At 35.7% G+C, this 23,865-nt stretch overlaps 1 protein-coding gene, 1 long non-coding RNA gene and 1 pseudogene across 3 annotated transcripts in view; 2 read left to right on the top strand and 1 right to left on the bottom strand.

The window, feature by feature from the left end:
- Heatr5a (HEAT repeat containing 5A) overlaps positions 1–23,865 on the top strand; it is a 104,278-nt gene that overhangs the window by 78,087 nt on the left and 2,326 nt on the right. The window contains 9 exon segments of the mRNA XM_047538632.1: positions 1,109–1,177; positions 3,424–3,603; positions 5,948–6,170; positions 8,447–8,695; positions 11,789–11,916; positions 13,909–14,056; positions 15,079–15,351; positions 17,089–17,313; positions 22,286–22,440. Coding sequence (XP_047394588.1) covers positions 1,109–1,177; positions 3,424–3,603; positions 5,948–6,170; positions 8,447–8,695; positions 11,789–11,916; positions 13,909–14,056; positions 15,079–15,351; positions 17,089–17,313; positions 22,286–22,440 — 1,650 coding nt within the window.
- LOC124976035 (uncharacterized) overlaps positions 5,679–23,865 on the bottom strand; it is a 45,775-nt gene continuing 27,588 nt past the window's right edge. For both annotated transcript variants that reach the window (XR_007106970.1, XR_007106969.1), the window contains exon 3: positions 5,679–6,161. This is a non-coding gene — a long non-coding RNA (uncharacterized LOC124976035). The remainder of the gene's footprint in view (positions 6,162–23,865) is intronic.
- On the top strand, positions 12,137–12,698 carry LOC124976034 (single-stranded DNA-binding protein, mitochondrial-like; annotated as a pseudogene).

The following is a 23,865-nucleotide window of genomic DNA, read 5'->3' as shown; positions in this document are numbered from 1 at the left end:
CACCAGTATCATCAAGATGTAAAAAATACATATATTTGTAGAAGAAATCTGATAACTATCAGTTTATAAAGCTTTAAGTAGAAGCAAAATGGTATATAAAATAGATCTTAAGGATTAATTTTAATAATTAAAACTTTACTAATTTGATGAAATAGAGGATTTCAGTAATGAAATGTTTTACAAAATGTCTGAATAAGTAATTAACACTAAATAGTCAGGCTACATTAAATCACTATTCCTAGAATAGAATGTTGTACTTAACGTCTTTTTTTTTTTTTTTTTTTTTTTTCCCCAGACTTAGGAAAGGATTCAGGTTTCTATTACAGTTTTATACTTTTTTAACTGATTGTGTTTGGTCCATTGCACAAGGTGGAAAGAGCAAGGAAGATAACAAAATCAACTGTCTTATAGTCCTCTACAGTAGTCATCCAAGAATATCTCTCATTATGATTTAGAGGCAAGTTGTGATAACTAAGAAGTAGGGAGACCAGAGCAATTTCCTAGTTGGTTAACAGTCTTACTCCTTTATCCCAATAGGTTATGCTAGTGTATACTTTTGGGAGAAAGCAAAAAGAAGGAATTGAAGTTACATAGAACTGTCATTTTAGACTAAAATATTATAATTCAGCTTAGTTAAAGGAAGCTCTTATATTTTTATATTTTTAAAAATTATAAATGTTAGAAATACAGTTACAACTCATTTAAGGCATAAAAAGGAAAATTATTGTCAGGAATCTCCTTGTTGACTCTACTGTCTTCTGCATGGCTTTGCTCTAAGGTTTGCTTCTGTAAGTGATAATTAAGATGGCTCTCTCAGTACCCACGTTCTTTTAAAGAGACATTATTTCTTTTCCAGTACTTCCAACAAAAGTCTTAAGAGCTTTCAGTATACCAGTGTAAGTCCCTAGAGCACATGGACCAAGAGCTAGGGGAGAAATGGTTCCCCAAACAGGAATCCCGTTATCTAAAAATAAGGGAAGATTATTCAGGGCAGGCAAAACCAACAGGTGCCATTGTACCTACTATAAATATATAATTTTAAAATCAAGTTATAAAGGAGAATTTGTGCTCTTATTGATGTTTGATTCATCATATAATTTTTCGTCAGGTAGGAGCAGCACTTAGACCTGCCTTCGCTTCAGAGACACCACCTGATGTCACTGCCAAAGCTTGTCAGGTAAATAGTTAAAAAGACAAAGCTTGAATATGATCTTAAGAACCAGTTCAGTTAGTAATTGAAGCCAGGGTTGTCTTTCCATTGATCTCGACTTACTGTTTTCTTTTTCTTAAAGTTAGAGAACTTCCTCTTCCTTTTTCACAATTGCATGGTAACCCTATCTATGGATATGTCGTAATTTATTTGAACAGTTTCATATTGAAGGACAATACAGGGTTTTTAGTCTTTTGCTGTTACAAATAGTACTACAATAATATGATCTTCCACATGGGCCCTTTTGGTGAAGAGGCAGAGTGCTGGGAATTGAAGTGAATCCATAGTCTGACACATGCTAGGCAAGCTCTCTACCACTAAGCTACACTCCTAGCCTCTGCGTAGGTCGTTCTTTCTATCTACATGATAAAGTAAAAAGGGTATCTCAGGAGAGCTTAGATTGGTATTTCAAGTGAGGTGGAGCATTTTTTTTCCTGTATCTAAGAGCCATATAATACAGAGTTTTAAACATTTTCTTTTCTTGGAGTGGATTGTCAAACATTTGACCCGGAGTAATTAAAAGCAGGACTATCATGAATAAATTAATTATAAACATAATGGAAAAAAACCTAATTTTAGTCATTTCTTTCTAATCTTTTTTCTAAATCTAATTTTTAGTCAGATGCTGGGGATTGAACCCAGGACCTCATGCATGCTATCTAAGCACACACTCTAACATTGAAATACACTGTAGTGCCTCAGCTTTCTTTTATAGATTGTATTTACAAAAATTTGAGTGCCTTCAATATTCAGAGAACTGTACAAAATGTGTACTGAGTCTTTAATTTGTCATCACTTTATTATGTATATTCTTGCTATAAACTACTTGAAATCTTCTGTGAAATGAGACAGAAAGTAAGTAAATACAGATGCTCCTCAACTTCCAGCTGGGTTGCATATCAACTCATAAACTGAAATCAATTTCATAAACTGAAATATCCTAAATAGAATATGTATTTAACATACCTAGCCCACCAGACATCATAGCTTGGCAACCCAGTACACTAGAGTGTCAAGTAATTTGCAGAGCTAATCTCTTGACTGTGAAACTCACTAGGAACTATGGCTCCCTGCTGCTGTGCAGCATCACAAGGGCTAGTGTTGGGCATATCCTTAGCCCAGGAAAAGGTCAGAATTCAAAGTACTGTTTCTGCTGATGCATATCACCTTTGTATCATTGTAAGGTGAAAAAAAAAATTAGATTGAACCATCATAAGACAGGGACCACTTGTGTATGGAGGGGAGCAAATAAATTTCCTTTAGAAAAAGAGAAGTACCATGACACCTGAAAAAAAACATAGACAGGGGCTGGGGTTGTGACTGAGTGGCAGAGCACTTGCCTGGCATGTGTGAGACTCTGGGTTCAATCCTCAGCACCACATATAAATAAGTAACTAAAATAAAGGTTCATTGAGAACTAAAAAAAAAAATTTTTTTAAACATAGACAATGCCTGATAATTTAGTAAACTTTCTGCATTGCAGAATTATGAATAAGTTTTGTTTTTAAAATTAAAAATACATTATCATCAAAAGAATCAAAATCTTCACTGGAAGATTTTGGGAGATGTAGCTCTAGTAGAGCATTTATCAAGCAGGTACATGGCCCCTGGATTCAGTCCCCAACAACACAAAAAATTCTTTGGAGTTTTGTATGTTAAGTGCTTTATCTTTTAATCAAGTTATATTAGCCACACAATGTCTAGTTTTAAATAGAGAGATGAAGTGATCAAGATTGGAGATATAAACCAAGCCTAGCGGCACCTATCTATAATCCCAAGGGCTCAGGAGGCTGAGGCAGGAGAATTGAGAGTTCAAAACCAACCTCAGCAATTTAGCAAGGCCTTATGCAACTCAGCAAGACCCTGTCTCTAAATAATATACAAAATAGAGCAGGGGATGTGGCTCAGTGGTTGAGTGCCCCTGAGTTCAATCCCTGGTTACCCCCCCAAAATTGAGGATTTAATTAAAATGGTAATCCAGACATTTATGATGTGATTTCATAACTTCATTTCTCCATGTTAATAACATCTAAAACTCTTCAATTTATTTACTAAGTAGCACTAGTTTCCTTGCTTTTGTACTTCATTTCCTTTTGAAGGACTTTGACCACTGTTATCAGCTGTCTTCTATTGGGTGTTTGGTTGAGCTCTGTTAAACATACAAGAGAAATATTTATTTTTAAAATCTAACTTTTGATTTTCTTAAAAACCAGGTTTGCAGTGCCTGGATAGCAAGTGGAGTTGTAAGTGACCTTAATGATCTCCGAAGAGTTCATCAGTTGCTTGTTTCATCGTTAACAAAAATACAAGCTGGAAAAGAAGCTCTAAGTCACTTATATAATGAAAGTGCTTCCACTATGGAGATCTTAGCTGTGCTAAAAGCCTGGGCAGAGGTTGGTACTTTTTAATTGTAACTGAAATTTTGGAATTTGTTAATAAACACCTTAGGCTATAAACTGAAATTAACTATTAAGAAACAATAAATCTCCAGGCATGGCAGTGCATGCCTGTAATCCCAGCAACTCAAAAGATTGAAACAGGAGAATAACAAGATTAAGGCCAGCCTCAGCAATTTAATGATGCCTTAAGCAACTTAGCAAGACTCTGAATCAAAATAAAAAATTAAAAGGGCCGGTGATGTGACTCAGTTGTTAAGTGTCCCTGAGTTCTATCCCCAGTACCAAAAAAAAAAAAAAAAAGTCCATTTTTAAGGTAAACAAAAGATTTCTAACATGACATTTATTTATATGTTAATTGACATGTTGACCAAAACTCAGTAATGGTACACTTGCCTAGCATGTTCAGGGCCCTAGGTTTGATCCCCAGCACCACACAGAGAAAAAACAGACCTCATTGTCTGCTGCTTTAAGCAGGGGCAATTATGAACCAGAGAAAAGTCATAATAGTCAAAGAAAATCAACCTTTATTGAAATCAGTTCTTGAATACTTGAAATCAGTTCTTAAAGAATACATGAATCTGCTTATATGTTCTGTCAACTCTATATATCACTATATACTTTAATGTTGTTAATGCTCTTTCATTGAATGACATTTAAATATTAAGTAGCAATCACTCTTTTTTTTTTTTTTTAAGTTGTAGATGGACACAATGCCTTTATTTTATTCATTTATTTTTATGTGGTGCTGAGGATTGAGCCTAGTGCCTCACATGTGCTAGACAAGTGCTCCACCACTAAGGTACAACCCCAGCCCCACAGTCACTCATTTTTAAGAATAAAGGAAACTTATAATAAAATGCTTAATTTGTTTTTATTTAATTTCCTAATCAGGGGCAAAGTTATATCATTTGTTGGTTTATTGTGGAAATTTTAACATGCACAAAAGCGGACAGAATAGTATAATGAATCCACATATCTGCCTACTTGAATAGTTACCAAACATGGCCAATCTTAGTTTATGTGTCATTTTAATGAAAATATGTAGTCAGATTGCAACTCGGAAAATTAGCCTACATGTACAAAAGGATTTCTTCCAATAGAGCTATTTTAAGCCTTCAGGTTGTAGAATCTCAAAATTTGTCATTATTTACTGTTGACAGACTTTGGTTAGGAAGTAGTTCTGCCTAGATTTAGTAAAGTGAATCTAATTGTCTTTAACAGTCAACATATGATCTTACTAGAAAAAACAAATTCTGTAACCTATTTTATAAATAAGTCTTTGCAGCCAGGTTCAGTGGCACATGCCTCTAATCCCAGCAGCTCAGGAGACTGAGACAGAAGGATCACAAGCTTGAAGCCAGCCTCAGCAACTTAGTGAGACCCTAAGTAACTTGGAGAGACCCTGCCTCAAAGTAAAAACTGGAAAGTGCTAGGGATGTAGCTCAGTGGATTCAATCTCCAGTACCCAAAAAAAAAAAAAAAAAGAAAAAAAAAAAAAACCACAAGTCTTTGCTCATTTGGTGTTATTTATAATAATTTAAGTCTCTGGGCCCTTGATTAAGCCTATTACCTTCTCTTATTCTTTCCTTAGTAAAAATAAACACTAACCCATATTCTATGGAACTGAAGCCCATAATCCTTCATCTGAAATCCTTGGAGCCAGATATATCTGTAATTCAAAATTTGGAGGATTTTAGAAAACTGATATGGTGCATATTCTCTTGTCTCCATCTCAGTCTGGAGCAATATCATGAATTCTATAATCAAACATATTAGTATATCTATACTAAAATTCTTGAATATTCATACTGCATTCTATGTAGACCATACATGAGTTCAGTCAGTTTTGCTACTAGATTAGTTTACTATGAACTTGTATTTTTCAGTTTTTCAGCATTGTTTGTAAAATGATAGTACATGTTATATATGTTATGTAAAATGTTAGTAAGCTTACTATTCTGTAGTCCATTTTAAATCTATTTATGTAAATGAGTTTTAATAACATTTTCAGTATTTCAACTTTTCAGTTCAGAGATAACTCTGAATCTGTATTTTAAGATGGATGATTAGTGTATAACCCAGCTTAGTAAGAAGAGTACTATGAAAAATTATTTGTAGCTATCACGGTTGTTTAAGTACACAGTGGCAGCATATTTACCTGCTGTTTGTCATCCCTGACTCATCTTATTGAAGATGATATTTTTGTATCTTTTTACCCCAGTTTTGTGTGTGTGTTTACACATGTATGTCTTCTTGATACTACAATGATTTTCAGATTTTTATGCTCACCTTTTCATCAGATACAAGATTTTCCTATTTATAAATTAATCTTTAACAGGTCTACATAATTGCTGTACAAAGACATAAAAATCACAAGCAAACTTTGAAAATTACCAGCTGTTCAGAAGAAAATATCAGAAATGGGTCAAATTCTTCAGATGGACTGCTTGACTTGGTCTACACAGATCTTGGCACACTAAGCAGACTCTGGCTTGCTGCACTTCAGGATTTTGCTCTTTTAACTTTGCCTTCAGAATTTGCTTCTCAACTTCCTGTTGATGGTAAGGAGGTAAAAAAATTAGGTATCCCCTAGAGTGACAATAACTTATATTTCCAAAACTTCTCCTTTAGTAGGTAATGTTTATCTGAAACATTTCCCCCAGAACAGTTTTCATTCACAGGATAAGTGTCCAAGAGTTGCTTCAGAGTAGATACCCAGGAGGTGATTCCTGAGGTCATAAGGCATGCACATCTTACCTCATAACATATATACCAAATCACTTTCTGAAGTGATTATATGCTCACCAGCAACATGTTTCTATTTCTTCGCACCTTCCCAACATATTATTAAGCCAATCTTATGAATATAAAAGTGTTTCATTGGGTTTTTTCCCCTTTGATTGAGAATCTTTTTTATATGTTTATAGTCTCTGTAAGTTGCTTCTTCCATAAATATACTAATCATAATCTTTTCTTTGCCAATTTTCTCTCTGCTATTTATCCTTTTCTTATTCCTTAATTCTGTATTTTAATTTCTTTTCATACATGAATTCTTTATATATACATTTTAATACTGCTCCTTTGTAGCATGTGTCATGCATTTTTTTCTCTCAGTCTTTTAGCTTGTCTTTTTGTTTTTAAAATTAATAATCAGTCACTTATGTTTTGTGGTTTTGGTACTACCTTTTTTTTCCCCCCTTTTTTTAAATTACAACCATCAAGACCTATCAGCTTTAAAGTCTTGCCTTTTAGGCTGGGAATATGACTCAGTGGTAGAGTGCTATGCCTTCCATGCATTAGCCCTGGGTAGATCGTCAGCACCAAAAAAAAAAAAATAGAAAAAAACTTTTTTTTTTTTCCTTTTAAAGAAATATTTTAAACTTTAGTTGAACTGAATGTATAAGTGTGGAAGGGGATAGGAATCTAATTTTATAGTCAGTTACTAAAGACATTTTATGTGTTGGATGTTTGTTAGCCACTCTTACTCTTCCTAATGTTATTTCAAAGCTTCTTGGCTATAATTGTCTCTTTACTTTATGATATGTATTTTAGATTCAGCCTGTTGAGTTCTATTAGAATTTTAATGAAATTCAACACAAAGAAATATGCAGTGTTTATTGTACTTTTTAGTAGCATAAAGATGGAAACAAAATGCAAGTAAACTGATTGTCAACAGCAAAAATGAATGATAAATGTATATCAACATAAATAAATCTCCAAGTCTTAATATCAGGTAAAAAAGAAGTGCAAGTCCCAAAAGAATGCATGTAACATGATGCCTTTTAAGTAAACTTTATTGAACACACAAAATAATAGCATATAACTGGGTAAGGTAGTGCACGACTAAAATCCTAGAAATTTAAAAGGTCAAAGACAAAGGATTCCAAGTTCAAGGCTAGCTTGGGCAACTTACCAAGGTCCTGTCTTAAAACAAATAGTTATAATTAAAAAGTGCTGATTTGGAATGAAGTTTAGTGGTAGAGTGTCCCTGGGTTCAGTATGTAGAAGGAATATGTATGTATATGTATACTAATTTTTTTTAATTTCTTTTAGTTGTTGATGGACCTTTATTTCATTCATTTATTTATATGCAGTGCTGAGAATTGAACCCCGTGTCTCACACATGCTAGGCAAGCCTTCTACCACAACCACAACCCACAACCCCAGCTCTAAATATTTATTTGTTTGTTTGGTTTTTGGTTTTTGGTTTTTTGTTTGTTGGTTTTTGTGGGGGTTTTTTGTTTGTTTTTTTGTTATTGTTGTTTTTTTGTTTTTTTGGTGTTTTTTTTTTTTTTGGTGCTGGGGATTGAATCCAGGGCCTTGTGCATGCAAGGCAATAAATACTTATTTTTGATAGTATAGCAGTATGAATGACTCTCTAAACATGTTGTAAAGCAACATAAGTCAATTACAGACACATACATACTGTAGATATGATGTGGAGATATGTGTGAAAGGGGATAGGAATCTAATTTTATAGTCAGTTACTAATGACATTTTATGGAATGAAGTTTAGTAGTAGAGTGTCCCTGGGTTCAATATGTAGAAGGAATATGTATATGTATGTATATTAATTTTTTTAAATTTCTTTTAGTTGTTGATGGACCTTTATTTCCATGAAATCCAAGAACAAGCAAAATTCATCTGTGTTGATAAAAATCAGAAAGTACATTCTTTGAGTTTTAGGGGAACTGATATAAAAGGATATGAGAACTTTGCAAGTGATAGAAATGGTTTTTATCTTGTAACAGAGAAAAGAGAAAATGTATTGGACACTAATCTCTTATTTATCCTAAAACAGTTTGCTTCCTTTTTTTTTAAATTTATTTTTCTTTAGGTGGTGCTTTCTATACAGCAGAAACTAGTGAAAATGCAAAATTGCATTATTATAACTCCTGGGCCCTTATTCTCCATGCTACAGCCTTGTGGCTTACAAGCACAGGCTTTGTAGTTGCTGACCCAGATGAAGGCACATCTAATCTCTCAAGGCCTGTGACACCAACTTCCATGTGTCAGGATTCATCATCTGGGGCTTCAGTAAAGTCCCCTGAGGATGTCTACACTGATAGATTCCATCTTATTTTAGGTGAGTAAAAGAGTTTACAAGCTGACAGTGCCAAAAGCGTTTTACTCCTCCTCCCCCTCCCCCTCTCCTCCCCCTCCTCCCCCTCCCCCTCCCCCTGCTTCTCCCCTCTCCCTCCCCCTCTTCATCCTTGAGGGGAGGACAGAAAAGTAAATATCAAATTTGTTTATAAACTACAAATCTTTTTTTGTTTTATTTTATTTTATTTTTTTATTTCTGGAACTAGGGATTGAACCCAGGTGCACTTAACCACCGAGCCACATACCCCACCCTTTTTCTCATTTTTTATTTTGAGACAGGCCCTCACTAAATTGCTGAGACTGGAATCAAGCTTGCAGTCTTCCTGCCTCAGCTTCCTGAACTTTTGGGATTACAGATGTATGCCACCATGCCTAGCAAATCTTTTTTTTTTAAGTCAGAATTAAGCCTTGATGGAGGGGAGGGGTGGGAGGGGAGGGGGGGAAGGGAAAAAATGGCGGAATGAATCAAACAACATTACCCTGTGTAAATTTTTGATTACACAAATGGTATGCCTTTACACCATGTACAGACAGAGAAACAACATGTATCCCATTTGTTTACAATAAAAAAAAATAATTAAAAAAAAAAAAAAAAAAGAATTAAGCCTTGCACTATTCTTTGCCACATAGAGGGGTTATTCTCTTTTTTCTTTTTCTTTCCATATTTTTATTGGTGCATTAGAATTGTACATAATGATGGGATTTGTTATTATATATTCATATATGCATATAACATAACAATATAATTTGGGCAGTATCACTCAAGAGGGATTAATCTTGAGTTGTACCTTACTGCCTGTCTCTTCTTGTGACAGTCATCTCATTGTTGGGTATTTGTGAGAACCTTGATGTCACTGGGTAAACTTGTGTATATTTTATAAAATTAAAAACTTTATTATATTGTCTAAAATTCTGTTGTAAGTTGGCTTTAGTATCTAGTCAAATAAATTATAAAAGTTTTTGTATGAAAAACCTAGTTCTTTCCACAGTATTTTTTAAAATTTTTTTAGTTGTAGATGGACACAATACCTTTATTTTATTTATTCATTTTATGTGGTGCTGAGAATCGAACCCAGTGCCTCACACCTGTGAGGCACGTGCTCTGCCACTGAGCCACATCCCAGCAGCACACCATTTTTAAAAGATCCATGTCCATATCTGTAAATGTTCTGAACTTCTCACTAGAAACATTAAAAATAGAAATATTCTGAGGACGACGCCCCCTGTTCGCAACAATTGCAGGTTTTAAGAAAGTATGTTCAATGGCACAGATTTGCAAAGAAATATTAAAGGACAGAGATCAGTAAGAGTCCAGGCATGGTGGCATGTGCCTATAATCCCAGTGACTTAGGAGGCTGAGGCAGGAGGATCATGAATTCAAAGCCAGTCTCAGCAACTTAGCAAGGCCTTAAGCAACTCAGTGAGACCCTGTCTCTAAATAAAATACAAAAAGGGCTGGGGAGGTGGCTCAGTGCGTTAAGTGCCACTGGGTTCAATCCCAGGTACAAAAATAAATAAATAAATAGGATCAGTAAGATTTTTAGATTCATGAAGTTTAATTAATCTATTATTTAGCTTTCCCAGAACTGATTTTATTTTATATTTGGTGATATTGCTAGGGTTGAACCTAGGACCTCATGCATGCTTAGCAGGTACTGTACCAGAACTTCATTTAAAAGTGAGGTGTCTAAGATAATACAGTGAGTTTCTGGAATAAATGAAATGATTTTTTCATATTTAATATAGTTCTAAGGAAACAAACTTTAAGTTCAGACTCCAAGTTTACCTATAAAGAATTTATTGATTAAATGAAAATGAGTTGGGCTCAGTGGTAACATGCTAGCCTAGTACATGTGAGGCCCTGGGTTTGATCCTCAGCACTATATAAAAATAAAGATATTGTGCCCACCTACAACTAAAAAATATATTTAAAAGAAAATAAAAATGAGTTATAAAGGTAAATGATTAAATTAAGTAGATTTGTGATTCATAGCTGTTATTTTTTATTGCCAACTCAGACATGACTAGATTACTCTACCCTTGAGCTTATTAAAAATTGTTTCTAGCTTGGAACTTATGAAAAATTGTTTCTAGCTCGGTGTAGGAGGCTGAGACAGGAGGATCAGGAGTTCAGAGCCAGCCTCAGCAAAAGTGAGGTGCTAAGCAACTCAGTGAGACCATGTCTCTAAATAAAATGCAAAATAGGGCTGGGGATGTGGCTCAGTGACTGAGTGCCCCAGAGTTCAATCCCCAGTACCTCCCCGCCACCACCCCACCAAAAAAAAAAAAAAAAAAAAAATTGTTTCTAGTGACTGGGGTTGTGGCTCAGTGGAAGAGAGCTGTTTTTGGTTAGTTTGGTTTTTTTAATTGTCTCTTTTTTTCTTGAATTTTTTTTAGATGTTGAGAGACCTTTATTTTATTCATTTATTTATATGCAGTGCTGAGAATCAAACCCAGTGCCTCACACATGCCAGGCAAGCGCCCTACCCCTGAGCCACAACCCTGGCCCAGGATGAGAACTTTTTAAAAACAAACTTTTAAAGTTTTGGGGATGTGGCTTAGTGGAAGAATGCTTATCTACCATATGCAAGGCCCTGGGTTTGATCCCCAGCACTGGGGAAAAAAAGAAAAAGGTAGTAATAATAGTACCTGCTTCATATGATATATGCAATGTATAGTGCCTGATACATGATAATCACTCAAATTTTATATATGCAATGTATAGTGCCTGATACATTATAATCACTCAAATTTTAGTCAAAATAAAGTTGTGAAGCTCTACATGTTAACTTCCCTAATACAATTTTACTGTAATTTTTGCATCTTTGAACAACTTCATAGCAACTAATTGTACACAATCCTAGTTTAAATTATTCTTTGGGTATGTATAGACAACGAACTTTAAGAGACTTAACTTTATCACTTTACAGTTTATAGTCTTAAATTCATTGTAATTTAACTTGTACTACCTTCTTGCTAAGCTTATTTGTATCTTATAAAAAATAGGATTTTAATTATTTAACTTCATAATGTAAGAATCTCAAAAGCAGCCTCCTTCTCTTTTTGCTTTCTACAGGAATCAGTGTGGAATTTCTATGTTCATTGCGCTCAGATGCAACCATGGAAAGCATTACTGCTTGTTTACATGCATTACAGGCCCTTTTAGATGTTCCTTGGCCCAGATCTAAAATTGGCAGTGATCAGGTGATTTCTCATTTTTTTGTTGGGCTTCTGTAGATTTTAAGGAACACAAATATGTTCAGTTTACTACAGTAAACAGAAATGAACACAGAAGTAAAAAGAGAAGTCATTTAAGATTGCAAGGGACAGGTGGACCAGAAGTGACCCCCTGGATTGTGGTTGCCCTGGCTAGCACATCAGGAAAAACTAAAAATTTAGATTGTAAGGAAAGAAAATAGAAGCCATGTTTTGAAGACAGGTACTTCATCAGTTCATAAGACATGAGTCTGAAATAGCCAATAGTTTGATTCTTGAATCATATGCAGTTATTTGGGTGAGTGGATCAGGACTCAGTCTGAGACAGACGGAAGGGAAAAATCCAGTATCAATATTTTCACTAGCAACGAATGAAATGTGGCAATCTGGGGAGAGTGAAGAATACCAAATGGATGACATCAGTCAAAAGACAACATGGCATAGAATATCAGTGTTCTGGCCAGGCTTTAGAGATGTAGCATATAAGTATGTGAAAAAGGGGTCTCAAATTTATATGGAAGGAAAAGTATACCATGGTGAATACATGGATAAAAATAATGTGTGGCAGTAACAATCATAGCTCATAATATTATATTTCTGAGTGACCAGATAAAAGAAGAGGCATAAAATGGATGATTCTTCTTTGGCCATTGTTTGGTACAGTTCCATTTCTGAATCATGAAACTAAGTTTCTAAGGACAAGAATTAAAATGCTTTTTTATTTAAATTAGAGGTGAATAGTATTTTTCCTGTCACTGCCTTTTCCTTGTTTGTGGCATAAACATCAGTAGGTCCTGTTTAAAAAAAAAATTTTTTTTTTTTTTTTTTAATTACAAGGCACAGCTGGGCCTTAGAATCAGCATGCCATCAGCATGTGTGATGACCCAGGAGCTGTCATACTTCTGGCTGCCACTTTCTGTCTCTGCTTTCTGCAGTGATGGGAAGGTTTCATATTGAATTGTCCAGGACAGTAACCACTAATTACACAGGACATTCATTTTTGTTCTGTTTCTGTGAACTCCGATTTTTACATTCCTTTGTATCTTATGTTCCATTTTCTCAAGAGAGAATCTAATTGGTTCTTGTAGTTACTGTCCATTGGGAAGTATTCCTATTGGCAAATTCTCCCACCAGGTCTTTTTCAAGAGACTTTTGTCTAACCTGTAGGTGGAGTTGTGGCTACGGTAAAAGAGTTGCTGTACAAAGTGTGGCCCTTCTTTCTGCTGCTTCTCTCAAGAGTAAATATGCATTCATCAGGCACTGTTAGCTTCATGTATTATTCAGTATATTGATTATGTTGCCATTGACTCAGGTGCTAAGGTAAACAGGAGATATGGTTTCTTCTCTGCATAGACTATTTTTTAATTTAATACTATGATTTGCTAGGTTTAAAGCATTAGGTTCTTACCAAACTTGAGTTGGACATGAGTAAATCTTAAACTCTTGTGTTGTTTTCTCTGTTAAAACAAGTATTATAATGACACATTTACTCTGCTATTTTCAAAGATGAAGAAAAGCAACCAAAGTATCTAATAAAAAAGAAAAGGGGAAATGAAGTAGTATTTTTGCAATAATTTTATTCTTTAAAGAGATTTGTTTTAACGTGATACCGCTCCTTCATTCTTCATTATTAGTAGAAAACCTTAATATAAATTTGATAGTCTACATGTCAGCCCTTGTATTCTTTAGCTAGTTTCCCGTCTTGTTTTGGAAATTTCTTTTCCAGTTTTCCCAGTTTAGGACTTATGTGGAAATGATCTTTTGTTATAGTGCCATCTCCCACAGAGACTGGACAAAACAGTCTAGAGTTGGTTTAATGTTGTTATGTAGTTTTATTACATGAACATCCTTATTTTTTTATAAGTAGTCTGTCATATTTTTTCTGAATTTTGTCAAAATGGCATTTAATATTTCACCAAAAACAAAACAAAATGATATATAATTTCCCATACACTATCCACTACATGTTTTCTGTGATAGGACTTGGGTATTGAATTGCTGAATGTGCTGCATCGAGTAATTTTGACCAGAGAATCACCTTCCATTCAATTGGCTTCACTTGAAGTGGTAAGGCAGATAATCTGTGCTGCTCAAGAACATGTGAAGGAGAAGAGACGAAGTGCAGAAGGTAAATGTTAACCCTTAGTGACAAATGAACCACATAGCCTCATTAACTTTTAAAGTATTACTTTATGTAGTCTTGATAATATATTGTGTATAGGATAAAAATTGAACATCTGTAGACATGACTTTAAATCCTCTCATTCACCTCTTGATGTTAGCTTGGCTATTATCCATAGCCAAGCCATTATTCTTTGGGAAAAAGAGAACTTTAACAAAACTTGGGAGAAAAAAAATCCCTTATACCACTATAGTACTTGTCTTAACTGTACCAATGTATGTAGAAAGAATAATTTAATGTCTTAGGTTGACAAACTATTGTTTACAAGTCTAAAATGACTTTGCTAAATTTGTCATTTAAGATTTCATTTGACCAGAGAATCACCTTCCATTCAATTGACTTCTGCATATAATAGAAAATTCCACATAACCATAGAGAGATGTGATGGTGGCACCACCTATAATCCCACAGACTCAGGAGGCTAAGGCAGGAGGATTACAAGTTCAAAGACAGCCTCAGCAACTTAGTGAAGCGCTAAGCAACGTGGAGAGACCCTATCTCAAAATTTAAAAATGTGTGGGAATGTGTCTCAGTGGTTAAGTGCCTCTGGGTTCAATCCTGTGTACAAAAAAAAAAAAAAAAAAAAAAAAACAAACCCAACCACTACAAATACCTCAGGTGACAAACTTAATGTTAGAGCTTCAGCTATCAGATTCACATTCTTTATAGAAAGAAGTTTAATAGGAATATTTTAAGACTGGCAGGGTTACAAGGATTATTTTTTTATTCATAACTATTAACACCCAAGACTAGCTATTAAATATGTTACCTAGGGGCATTTGTGGCTCATTGGTAGAGCGCTTGCCTAGCACATGTGAGGCACTGAATTCAATCCTCAGCACCACATAAAAATAAATAAAGGTAAGAAAATATATGTGATACCTATACAGAAAGGAATTAAATTGTCATCTACCAGAAATAAAGCTGGTACAAAGTATTTACTAAACTCTTTTCTTTCTGTCTTTTAGTTGATGATGGTGCTGCAGAAAAGGAAACCCTACCAGAATTTGGAGAGGGAAAAGACACTGGAGGACTTGTGCCTGGGAAGTCTTTGGTTTTTGCAACACTGGAATTGTGTGTATGCATTCTTGTTAGACAACTCCCAGAACTAAATCCTAAATTGACAGGTAGCCCAGGAGTAAAAGCTACAAAGCCACAAATACTATCAGAAGATGGAAGTAGATTGGTTTCAGCTGCATTGATTATCCTCTCTGAACTTCCTGCCGTGTGCTCTCCTGAAGGTATGGAACTTGTTTACTAATCTTTTCCTCTTCCTCCTCCTTTTTTTTTTTCAGAGCCAGGGATTGAACCTAAGGGTGCTTAACCACTGAGCCATATCCCCAGCCCTTGTTTATTTTTCATTTTGAGATAGCATCTCACTAAATTGCTTAGGGACTTGCTAAGGAGTTACTGCCTTTGCCTGATTGCTTCTATGGAAATCCTAAACCCAGAAGCCTTTGTGTTCATTCTTATTCTGTGCTATTGTCCATGCTATTCCTTGATCTGAAAATACTCTATCCCTTGTTACTGGGGATTGAGCTTAGGGGTGCTCTATCATGAGCTATTTCCCAGTCCTTTTTATTTTTTGAGATAGAGTCTCACTACATTGCCTTGACTGGCCTTCACCTTAGGATCTGGCTGCCTCAGTCCCCTGAGTCTCTAGAATGTCAGGCATGTACTATCACCATGCCTGGCTGCTCTACTTTATAAATGTTTTTCTTCCTTCAAAGTTCATCTCCAGGGCTGAGGTTATAATTCATTGGTAAAACACTTGCCTAGTGTGTTTGAGGCGCCAGATTCAGTCACAACAGCACCAAAAAAAAAAAAAAAAAATAGTAGTTCAACTTCAGGCCTAGGTCATCTATAAAAGCTTCACTATTTAGCACATACTGAGTTTTGTTTATCAGGTATATGCAGATGTCATTTCTATACAGAAAGCTGCAGCTTTTATCTGCAGCATTTTATGTCATTGATTATTACTTACAAAAGATACATATAGATATTTGTGTCTTGACCCCAACTAACTGTTGTGCTCTACAAAAATCTAGCACATAACAGGTATTTAGTACTTAACATATACTTCTTAATTGGTAACCATATTTCTACTTAAATGTGTTATGACCAATTTATATTCTATTTATTTTTAACCTCATGACTTTAAGCTTTAATTTGAATTAAAACTTATACTCCTTGTTCTCACACAGACTTGTACTCTGCCAGGTGTGATGGCACAAGCCTGTAATCCCAGTGGCTTATGAGGCTGAGACAGGAGGATTGCAAGTTCAAGACCAACTTCAGCAACTTATTGGGACCCTGACTCAAAAAAATAAAAAGGACGAGGGATATGGCTCAGTGGTTAAGTGCCCCTGGGTACAATCCCTGGTACAAAAAGAAAAAAAAAATTTATACTCCTTGTTCTCACAAACTGTCTTATACACTAATAGTAGCAAAAAAATGACTAGCAGAGGATTAGGGCTAAAAATATATTATACAAACTTGTTGGGCTCCAGGAAAGTTAAGTTGACTGTTTTAACTTTAGTTTCTTCACATTCATTTTAATTAGAACTGACTTTTCAACTTTTTAGTGGACTGGCAAATTATTATTTCATACTGAATGGATCTCTACAAATTCCTTGAAAAAGAATATAATATAAATTCAAAGTGTACTGTATTGTATACTTAGAAATGGTTAAAATGGTAAATTTTGTTACTTATGTTTTACCACAGCAAGAAGATAAATGAATTTGTTTATCAAATACCAAATAAAGGAGCTGGGATTGTGGCTCAGTGGTAGACACTTGCCTAGCCTGTGTGAGGCACTAAATTCCATTCTCAGCACTGCATATAAATAAAAAATATTTTTAAAAAAATACCAAATATGAAAGCTAATTCATGTCTTATTTATTGATGACTTTTTAGGAACTGTATATATTCATATTGACTAAAATCTAGACTGTCTTTAAAATTTTATCTTATAGGAAGCATCTCAGTTCTCCCTACTATACTGTACCTCACAATTGGAGTCCTCAGAGAAACTGCAGTGAAGTTACCTGGGGGCCAGTTATCTTCAACAGTTGCAGCTTCACTTCAGGCTCTGAAAGGAATACTATCTTCCCCCATGGCCCGAGCAGAAAAGAGTCACACTGCTTGGACTGACCTTCTCCGCAGTGCTTTAACAACTGTTCTTGATTGTTGGAATCCAGGTAATTAAGGCTGTTTGGAAGCATTTGTTCAGTTTGCTTTAAAAAGTGAGGGGAGCAGTTTTTTGAGAACAAGCTATTAATTTGATCATGTTTGTCATTCTCACCTAGAGAAGACAATATTTTAGTATCTTTAATCTTTAATGCAATTAAATGACAGGGAACTGATATATTGCCAGTGAGAAACCTTTAGATGTAATGTTTATTTAAAATGTGAGTAGTTGGACATAGTAGTACCTGCCTGTAATCCCAGCAACTTGGGAGGCTTAGGCAGGAGGATTGCAAGTTCAAAGCCAGCCTCAGCAATTTAACAAGGTTAAATGTGAAACCCTGTCTCAAAACATAAAAAGCGGGCTGGGGTTGTGGCTCAGTGGTAGAGCGCTTGCCTGGCATGTGTGAGGCAATGGGTTCAATTCTCAGCACCACATATAAATAAGTTAAATAAAGGTCCATCAACATCTAAAAAATTTAAAAAAAAACATAAAAAGTGAAGGAGATGTGGATCAGAGATTAAGCACCCCTGGATTCAATCCCCTGTTCTAAAACAAATAGATAAATAAATAAAATGTAGTATGATTCATGTCTACTAACAGAACTTTTTAGTACACGCCATATACTGAAAAATGCATAAGGCACACATTATACATGTGAAATAAGATAAACCTAACCCAACACTCCAGGATTTATTAGCTAAGTGTCTGGCCAAGTTACCCAGTTACCCCAAGCCATAGTTTTCTCATCTGTAAATCAGGATATATGTTTTACTTTGGTTTGGGAGTTTTTGTTTGTTTGTTAGATGGGGTTTCACTGAATTGCCCAGGCTGGCATTAAACTCACTATCCTCCTACCTCATTCTCCATAGTAGCTGGGATTACAGATGCATGCAGTGGGAACCCAACAAGGATATTATGTTGCAGGAAATTGTTAGCACAATAACAATGTATAAAAAGCATCTTGCTGGGGGCTGGGGGTGTAGCTCAGTGGTGGAACGCTTGCCTAGCATGTGTGGGGCCCTGGGTTTGATCTTCAGCACCGCATAAAGATAAATAAGTAAAATAAAGGTATTATGTCCAACTACAACTAAAATAAATATTTTTTTAAAAAGCATCTTGCTTGTTACTTAGTATTTATCAATAAATGATAGCCAGTATTATTTTCCCCATCCACTAAATATTTTTGTCTTACTGTTATGTGAGTTTTGTGTGTTTTGTTTTTGTTTTTGTTTTGTCTTGTTTTTGTAGTGTGGTGATCAAATCCAGAGCTTTGTGCAGGCTGGGCAAGTGCTCTACGACTAATATACACCCGCATCTCCAACTGTGTAGTTTTTATTTTGAACAGTATATTAGAGTGATTATAAAAAGTCTTCAGACATACATTATCCCTACCTTCCTTGTCCTGCTTATAAATATTACAGTTTGCCCAATTTGAGTTTATAGAACAACACAAGAATCAGAATCAAGGTGAAAAGAGATTCAGAAGATGATGCAGTCACAGAAGTCAAAGAAGAGAATTTTAATAGAGAGGGAGTGTTCAGCAGCATGACTTGCTGTAGAGAAGTCAAGCAATATGGCAGTAAAACCCTGTTGAACAAAGGAGAGCTGAGAAAGGGGGAAGACACACACAGGTTCCTCTTGATAGGAAGAAGAAATAGCTGAAGGGAAGGTTTAGGGTCAAGGAATTTCTCTGATGAAACTTGAGCATGAGTTCATACTTAATGGGGAAAAAAGAAGGTAGAGAGGGGTCTGGAATTTGAAATACCAAAGAAGAAACAGTGTCCCCCTCTAGGCAAGAATAAAATCCACAGAGCATTTAGAAAAATTAATCTCTACTGAGGTAAGGGGAGAGAACAGGAGGTTAAGTATGGAAAGTAGGTTTTTATGTTGAAGGTTATGGAGATATCACAAACACACAACCACATACACACACACACAGATGTGGGTTTTGGTTTTGTTTGAGGGAATGAAACCAGACTTAGAATTAAGACTAGCTACTGAGAGAAAATAAAGGTGCTCACAATGAGGTAAAACACTTGCTGTGTAACAAATGCCTCAAAATTTAGTAACTTAAAACAGCAAACATTTATTATCTGACAGTTTCTATGGGTCAGGGATTCAGGAGCAGCTCATGGTTCTAGGTTCTAGTTCAGGGTCTCTCATGACGTTACTGTTAAGACAGCCAGAGCATCAGGCAGAGAGGATCAATTTCCCAGATGGCTATTAGTAAGAGGTCTCAGTTCCTTATCACCAGGGCCACTTCCCCATAGGCCTCCTGCTAAAGGAACTTTACATTTATCCTAGGGAAAAGAGAGTGGGAGTAAGCCAAGCACTGTGGTGCACGCCTGTAATCCCAGCAATTTGGGAGGCTGAGGCAGGATGATCGCAAGTTCCAAGCCAACCTCATCAACTTAGCAAGACCCTGACTCAAAAAATAAAAAGGACTGAGGATATGGCTCAGTGGTTAAGCACCCCTGGGTTCAATCCCTATTACCAAAAGAAGAAGAGAGAAAAAAAAAAAAAAAAAAAAGAGTGGGAGTACAGAAATTTTAGAAGAAATGGAAAGAGGAACACAAAGGAACTTTTATCTTACTGAGAATAAAAAGACATTTTTACTAAACCGACTATGTTGCAGTTTCAAGTTGCCATAAATAATGACTGAAATTAATTGTGCTTTGTGGGTAGCAATACAGCACATGGTATAAATAGTTTACTTTCTGGAATCAGTTTGCCTTACCAATTAGTAAGCTTTGGGCAAATGACTGAATTTCTGTTTCTCATCCATAAAATGGAGGAAATAAGCCAGGCATGATGGTATGTACCTATAATCCCATCTATTCCAGAAGCTAAAGCGGGACGATCACAAGCTCCAGACCATCCTCAAAATAAAAAATAAAAGCCAGGGGCTGGAGTTGTGACTTAGTGGTAGAGCACTTACCTAGCACCCATGAGGCACTGGGCTTGATCCTCAGCACCACATAAAAAAGTAAATAAGGGCTGGGGAGATAGCTCAGTCAGTAGAGTGCTTGCTTTGCAAGCACAAGGGCCTGGGTTCGATCCCCAGCACCGCAAAAAAAAAAAGTAAATAAAATTATGAAAAAAATTTTTTATAATAATAGAATAAAAACCAGGCACAATGGCACACACCTAAAATCCCAACAATTCAGGAGGCCAAGGCAGAACTGCAAGTTCAAAACAGCCTTAGCAACTTAGTCAGGCCCTAAGTAATTTAATGAGACTGTGTCTCAAAATAAAACATAAAAAGGGCCAGGGATGTGACTCAGTGGTTTAGTGCCTGTGGGTTCAATCCCTGGTCCCAAAAATAAATAAATAAAAAATAAGAAGGATTGGAGATGTAGCTCAGTGGTAGAGCACCCCTGAGTTCAATCCCCAGAACCACCCAAAAGAGAGAGGAAGTAAGAGTGCCTACTACATGGTACTATCTGATGTGAGAGTTTAATGTAGAGTTTAGTACTTACAACAGTGGTATAATGTTAACTTTAAATGTTTCCCATGTACTTGTTTTATCTTAAAACTACTCAGATGTCTTAAAAATAGATCCTATTCATCCATAAAATTTTGCTTTCAATGCTAGTGTTTCTTGGAGGTGTCAGCTCATGTGTTATCTCCTCAAGGTTTTCTCTGACCACACAATGTCAATTATTCTAGGTTGCTTCCTATGATTTTTTTTGATTGTTTGCAATGCTGGGGATGAACCCAGGACCTCACAGATGCTAGGCAAGCCCTCTATCACTGAATTACACCCCAGCCCCTCTGCTGTGGTTTCTCTATATATGTATGTATGTGTGTGTGTGTGTGTGTGTGTGTGTGTGTGTATACACATATACATACACACACATATACGTATATTTATTTATTTATTTTAGATATTGATAGACCTTTATTTTACTCATTTATTTATATGTGCTGCTGAGAATTGAACCCAGTGCCTCACACATGCTAGGCAAGCGCTCTACCACTGAGCCACAACCCCAGCCCTCTTAATATATTTTATATATGCACGGACCTTGTTGGTAGCTGAAAATTCTTTATTGACTTCCTAGTTTATAGTATGTCTTCTTTGTAATTGTATTCTCAGTTCCTAAAAGAGGGCTGGCTGAAATATAATGTTTCTTAATTCTCTTATTTGTTGAATGAATGTGACCAAAACTACTATTTATTTATGTCATTTCTTCACAAATTAACAGCCCATTCCTAAACAATGGAAAATGAAGGTAGATTACTTCTAATACAGAATCCCTTCAAATAATTGTGGTCTCCACAATTATTTTCAGGTTTTTCTCTACTGTTCAGAAGTGATATGTGTAGACAGAGTGGTAAGATTGTTTTGTTTGGTACCGTATTATCAAAATACTTTAAACTGGACTGGGGTTATAGCTCAGGTGGTAGAGTGCTTGCCTCGCATGCACAAGGCCCTGGGTTCTATCCCCAGCACCACCACCAAAAAAAAAAAAAACCAAGTGTTTTAGTGTTGCTGCACAGAAAAAATAATAAATAAGTCAACCATGTTGCCACATACCTATATTCTCAGCTACATGGGAGACTGAGGCAGAAGGGTCCCTCCAACCCAGAAGCTCAAGGCCAGCCTAAGCAATACAGAGAGATATAATAGAAGAAAAATAATTATAGTGAATATATATTAAACATTATGTGTAGCTAGCATGTAATCCTCAAAGACAGATTTAAATGTCTAAAGTCACAAAACTAGTAAATATACATAAGTATTTGCTGATGTCTTTACCTTTGAGGATTATAGCTTTGGTAATTCTTGACTCTTAGAATTATTTATAATGCATATGGTAAAACCTACAGTATTTGCCAGGGTTTTTAACTTTGTCGATCAATATTATCTATATTTGTTGTAGTCACAAAAAAAATTATTGCTACCAAGCTAAAGACAGCTTCACACAGGTATATACAGCAGTCAGTATGATCTGTTCTAATAGATCATTTCTCTTTAGTCGATGGAACACATCAAGAACTTGATGAAGTCAGTCTGCTTACTGCTATCACAGTATTTATTTTGTCTACCAGTCCAGAAGTAACTACCATCCCATGCCTTCAGAAGAGCTGTATTGACAAATTCAAGGCTGCTCTTGAGATAAAAGATCCTATGGTAAGTGTCTTAGGAGAGAGATGTTTGTAAGAGAAATGTGTTTAGGCTTTTACAAAACTTTTGTGGGGGCTGGGGAGATAGCTCAGTCAGTAGAGTGCTTGCCTTGTAAGCACAAAGCCCTGGGTTCAATCCCCAGTACCCAAAAAACAAAACAAAACTTTTGTGATTTCTGACTCCCAAAATAAGTATCAGACAACAGTTTTTTTTAATTTTTAGATTTGATATTAATGCCTGTTCTTAGGGAAACAAAACCAAATAATACTGGTCGTTATTCTTCCACCCTAAGGATAAAGGGCAAAAGAGAAAATAATAAAAAACAAAATTTGAAATGAGGGCATCTTAAAATTAATATTGCTGTAGAACTTTTATTGATATAAAAATTTTATTGATATAGCCTAGAACAAGGGGATTTTATAAGCTATTTTGTGGTTTATTATAGCAGATTTCCTTTTAAAAAGAAAAATTCTAGCATATGCCTTCAGGAGTACGATTGTGAAATAATAGCTGTTGCAGAAACAATACAACAAGTTTCTTTCTTTCCTTTATGGCCATTTCATTTGCTAGAATAATTTTCCTATTCCTTTATGTTCTATAAAATAAGTTTGTAGCCCATACCTAAAAAATACATTTATTCCCAAAGACCTAGGAACCAAATTATCTCTCACTAAAAGATGATGTATATATCTGATGTATAGTCATTTCCTGTTGTCTTTTTGTCCCATTTGTTGCTGCTGCCCGCAGGAGTTTTGTGTAGCCATCACCAAGTGGTGGCTCTGACATATAATGACACATACTTAGTGTGGTTCAGTCATGGTTCCTTAAAACCTTCAGACCATGACCTTGGTACATCCAATGTATGTGATTTGTTACTAGTTTATTCTTGTACATTAAGGAGAGTTCAAATGGGAACTAGAGAAAAGAAGAAAAAGTAACCACTCCCAGTTATCCTCCCCTTTTGTATCCAGATACCCCTTCTCATCCCACATTATTACAGCTCTTTTTAGCATCAGATTTGAACACTCTTAACCAAAAGCTTGATCCTTGTCCCCATACCAATCCCACAATGAGGACAGGGTTTTGAGAAAAAGAAAAAAGTTTTATTGCTTTGCTAGCAAAGAAGAGACACAGGAGACTTCTGTTTCAGAGGCCATAATTCTGCACATCATGGGGAACAGGGATTTTTTAGAGGTGATTGAAAGGCTACATTCCATGTGTTCTCTGTTGGAGTTGTAATTCACTTGTTATTTGGGAGACAGTCATTTCTGAGATCTTCTGATGCCATCCCCTAGTCTGAATTACTTTCTTCCTGTGGTGGGTGTGTGCTCAAGGACAGATAACTCTGCCTGGAATGGGGAAGAAAGGTAATCCTGTTTCCCCTAAAATTAGGAATGGGGAGATTGGGGGGTCAGGCACTGGGTTTGATTC

The sequence above is a fragment of the Sciurus carolinensis genome, chromosome 2 (assembly GCF_902686445.1).
Source record: "Sciurus carolinensis chromosome 2, mSciCar1.2, whole genome shotgun sequence".
NCBI classification, from domain to species: domain Eukaryota; kingdom Metazoa; phylum Chordata; class Mammalia; order Rodentia; family Sciuridae; genus Sciurus; species Sciurus carolinensis.
This window is presented reverse-complemented; position numbering and strand designations above follow the sequence as displayed.